The 4,721-nt window shown below is 36.5% G+C and overlaps 1 protein-coding gene across 3 annotated transcripts; it reads right to left on the minus strand.

The window, feature by feature from the left end:
• Positions 1–276: 276 nt before the first annotated feature.
• LOC111949067 lies at positions 277–4,178 on the minus strand. Of its 3 annotated transcripts, none has more exons than XM_023965231.1 (4): positions 2,517–4,178; positions 1,958–1,992; positions 1,308–1,397; positions 277–976 (listed from the first exon to the last, which is right to left on the minus strand). In XM_023965231.1, exon 1 carries the CDS (start codon positions 4,008–4,010, stop codon positions 2,811–2,813), a length of 1,200 nt encoding a protein of 399 aa, XP_023820999.1. In that variant the 5' UTR covers positions 4,011–4,178; the 3' UTR covers positions 277–976; positions 1,308–1,397; positions 1,958–1,992; positions 2,517–2,810. The 3 variants fall into 3 exon arrangements, with proteins under 3 accessions (XP_023820999.1, XP_023821000.1, XP_023821001.1); XM_023965232.1 differs by having other exon boundaries at positions 1,308–1,465; XM_023965233.1 differs by lacking the exon at positions 1,958–1,992 and having other exon boundaries at positions 1,308–1,465.
• Between the last annotated feature and the right edge of the window lie 543 nt (positions 4,179–4,721).

Genomic DNA, 4,721 nt, shown 5'->3' on the forward strand with positions numbered 1-4,721 from the left:
GCTCTGGTGACTAATCTGCAAAGGAAAAAATACAGTGTAGTATTAAAGAGAGAGAATTGATCGCTTGAGGGAAGAAAACTTTATGCAAAAACTACAACCTGAAATTGACATTTTAAGAGAAGGTCAGAAATTACACATCAGGAAAATTATTAAAATTGATTTAAATTAATGATTTCAAGGATTGTAGTCAAAGCAATAAAAAATTTACACATATTTATCAAACTCATTACAGAAATGAGGAAATGCATTGATTAAAAAGACAGAAAACAAAACAAAAACGTCAATTAAATCACATTTGCTTAATTCAATACAGTGATCTTTAACTAAAGTCATGTAGAGCTTGATTTATTGCTTGAAAAGGATCTGGAAGAACAGAGCTTATATAATACAAAATCAAATGGAATCAAAATAAGACTATTTGTAAGAGTCCTCATGATTCCATAAGGCACTGTACACAAAAAAATATGACATCTGAAAACAGGATCACATTTACACACATCACATCCCTGCCATTAGACCCTTTTACACAGTTAGTAAAAACTCCTTTATAAAAATAAAATAAATAAAAAACTCCTCCCCAGGACGGACAGGCGATGTACCAGAACTCTTTGAGAAGAATTACATTTTCTAGCTCAACAACTGCATTTTTTAAGTCCAGCAGATTGGCGTCATCCAGATGAAATAGGGGACGGCTGTGGGCCCGAGATGAGCCAGAGGCGAGGTCCACGGTCAGGTACAGGAGCACAGATGAGCTGGAGTGCAATATTTTAGGAGACTATGTGCTTTACCTCACAACATTGCTTTGGCATGACTTTATGGTTAAGTTGTATTACCCACACAGCTGGAGTATTAACCAGCATATCCATCATAAAGTACTTACATTCCAAACTTTGAAGAACTGTGGGTCCTCCTCACGTTTGTATATTAGAAGCCAGTGCAGGACAGGAGTACCTTTGACATCAGCAGTCTGCTCTTGCTGCACAGAGACAAAGACAAATTAATATGGCAAACATATTTCAAATGACTGCACCCTTTGGTCTGGCTCAGTTCAGTTCATCTAGTCTTTTTAATAATCTTAAAATTGTACAGTTATTTCAAAAAATACACCAAACATAAGATGACATTAAATTCATATTTACAAATGCATTGGGATCAACATTGATGTTTTTTTCTCCAGTGAAGTAAACATTTACACTCATTCACTGAATTAGAAACACTCAGTAATTAATATGAATCAATCCAAGTCAGCCCCTTCTTTTAGCTATACTAATGCATAATGTTGATCATGCCATGCAGTTACACCTCACCTGTTTATCATAGAGGTGCAGAAAGTCGCATAGAGCCTTCCGGTTCGTGCTGCCTTCTGTCTCAAAAAGATCAGCATCCTCTGCGTCTGTCTGTCCAGGTCAAAATAAAACTGTTTTAACAGTTTGACATTTGTGATGCGATGAAACTCAGCTCACATCTACAAATTTTTTTTTAAAATGTTAAACACATTTTAAAGCTTTTTCAAGCTACTGGTAGCTTGGAAAAACCGCTGCATTTCACAATAGCCTCAATACTCTGTCCACAATATGTAATCTATGATTTATATTAATATTTTTTAAATACTTGTGCATTAGCTAGAATGACAGAGGATGTTTTAGGAAGAGACAAAAAAGTTATTTTAAAATATTTGACATTGTGAAACACAAATCACAACCAAACCAGTGGTCAAAATACAGTTTTTGAGTCTTAAGCAAACTTTATGATACATTTAGTATTTTAACTCGAGCCCAATTCAGGACAAAGTTATAACTGCTACATAACATTAAGGTAGCTTAGACATTTTTACTTATTTATAATTAATTTAATTTGTCAATAAGGTCAAATGTTATCCATAGCCGGAGGATTCGTGGGACTGGGAGCTGCTCGTGTCTTAAATATTGCAGCCATGTTATTTACAATCAAAACTTACCTCCGCTCTTATTTTTCAAACGCACCGCCGGTTCACTAAAGAAGATACGAGAACACGTTAGCGTAAGGCAGCTAGCTTAGCCCACATTTGCATTTATTAGGTTACTACGTGAAATACAAGTTACACAAAAAAATAACGATTACCAAATCACAGAGCCTATGGTAAAAGTAGTAGAAAAAAAAGGCAATTCCCACCGAGTCGTATATGTGGCTGTGGCAGCCGCTCTGCCAGAGCTAGCTAGCGGTTAGCTAGTAGTAACGGTTAGCTAGTAACGGTTAGATAATTTAAAATGTGCGCCAACCAACTCGGTAAAAGTAAAACTTGAAACTTTGCCCCAACAACTTCTTTTAACCACAAGCAATAATTCTCTGATGACATGATACTGCAAAACATACATAATTGTTTAATTCAGAACAAATATTCGAAGATACATACAAACTCATGGAGCACGTCATGAATACAAAGGATATACTTGAAGGAACATCAAAAGAAGTAACAAATATATAATACAGAGGCGAAAGTCATAAAATATAATAAAAAATAAAATAATACGACTTACCTAGACGTATGTGCGTTATCAACTTGGGCCAGCTGACACTCGCATCAGACCTCCGCCATCTTGAAGACTTCTGTGGCTGAGTTCACGTTCATGGGCGTACGTTACGACGTCATCACGTCTCATTACTCATAAGTTTTGACTCCAAGGTTTCATTCACTCAAAATGTTTTAGTCCAATAAACATATAACTGTGGCAAAAGTTGAATCGGCTTATAGGTTTTAAGCTGACTCAACTTGTTTGTTACTTTTGAGTTCAGTGATTATAAAACTTTTTAGCTCATTGGACTATTCGGGTTTACAGTGTACGCCTCCTAATAATTGCCCTAAATTCGGTCCTACCTAATGGAATTTCTATCTCTATTCCCCGTTTCAATGCCCTTTTTGCCAGGAAGTCAGCCATTTCATTTCCCTCCACCCCCCTATGTGCTGGTACCCACATAAATCTAATGTTTATTTTCAAGTTTGCCAACCTGATCAAACTCTCATAAATTTCATATAATATATCTGATCTGCTCTCAGAATAGTATGACTTCAGAGACATCAAAGCTGACAATGAATCTGAACAAATTATACCATCCCCAATTCTGTTCTGTTCTAGCCAGTGTAAACTATATGATATTGCCAACATTTCAACTGCAAAAACTGAAAGATCCTTTGACGTCTTAACTCCAACAGATTTGTCCAATGTAGGGATACAGAAAGAAAAAACAGTTCTCATTGTTTCTGGGTCTTTAGATCCATCTGTATATATGGGTATAAATGAAGCATGGACTGTGTCTAATCTGTCTGCTGTTATCTCATCCCAGTTTCCCTTCCCTTTTCTATCCTCCATTGTTCTATGGAGATACAAATCCACTTGTGCAGTTGGAAAAATCCAGAAAGGAGTGGTCGGGTACAAAAACGTCTTAACTAGGGTTTTGCCATGAATATTTGCTTTTCTCGCTAACCTAGCTAATTTCCAAGCAGCACTTTCATTTGTCTCATTATCACTTTCCCAACAAGGATCAATAGCCCTCCTAACCATGTTCTCTACACCTACACAACCCTGTATTTTCACCCAATAGTTAAGCATCAGCTGTTTAATTCTTAGTTTCAATGGTATTTCCCCCATTTCAACTTGTAATGACACAGCAGGAGTTGACCTCATAGCCCCAGTGCATATTTTCAAAGCCTGATTTTGGATGACTTCTATTTTATGTAATAACGTTTTGCACGCTGTATTGTAAACAATAATTCCATCATCTGTGACTGACCTAATCATTGTAATATATATTTGTTTTAAAGCCTGTGCACTAGCTCCCCACCCAGTACCTTTCAAGCATCTCATTATATTTATGACTTTCTTACATCTCCCTACTATACTATCAATGTTCTCTCTCCATTTCAATTTTGTATCCAATATAACACCCAGGTACCTAAAACTATGTACTTGCTCAATTGCTTCTCCATATAACCTTAAGTTCAAAACAGTTCCACGTTTCCTAGTAAAAACCATGCATTTTGTTTTAGTTACTGAAAATTTGAATCCCCAGTCATAAGACCAGTTTTCCACCTCCGTAATGGCGTCTTGTATCTTTCTCTCCACATAACGAATATTTCTTCCCCTCTTCCACAAGGCTCCATCATCTGCAAATAATGCCTTCCCAAATTCACATCCAATTGAAGTAAATATATCATTAATCATAATTGAAAACAGCACAGGGCTAATCACACTACCTTGTGGGGTTCCATTATCCACTACGTACCATTAGAAAAGGACTTTCCTATCCTAACCTCAACATATCTATCAAACAAAAACCCCTTAATCCAATTATAGATTCTTCCATTAAGTCCTAACGTACCTAATTTTATCAATAAACCCTCTTTCCAGACCATATCATAAGCCTTTTCAATATCAAAGAATACTGCCACCAAATATTCTTTATTTACTTGGGCTTTCCTAACGTCTGCTTCTAGACAGATTACAGGATCCATTGTCCCTCGACCTTTCCTAAAACCATTCTGATATGGGGACAGCAAATTTTTACTTTCCAGGTAATACTGCAATCTCTCATTTATCATTCTTTCCATCACTTTACCAACATGTGATGTGAGTGCTATGGGCCTGTAATTTTCTGGGCTGCTCGGATCTTTCCCAGGTTTTAATATAGGAATAACCACAGCCTCTTTCCAATTGGTCTGCAATTTACCTTCACACCAGACCCTA

The sequence above is a fragment of the Oryzias latipes genome, chromosome 17, assembly GCF_002234675.1.
Source record: "Oryzias latipes chromosome 17, ASM223467v1".
In the NCBI taxonomy this organism is placed as follows: Eukaryota; Metazoa; Chordata; class Actinopteri; order Beloniformes; family Adrianichthyidae; genus Oryzias; species Oryzias latipes.

Coding starts and splice junctions, on each gene's coding strand:
- LOC111949067 (XM_023965233.1), bottom strand. CDS start 4,010: ATGGTTTTTACTAGGAAACGTGGAACTGTTTTGAACTTAAGGTTATAT.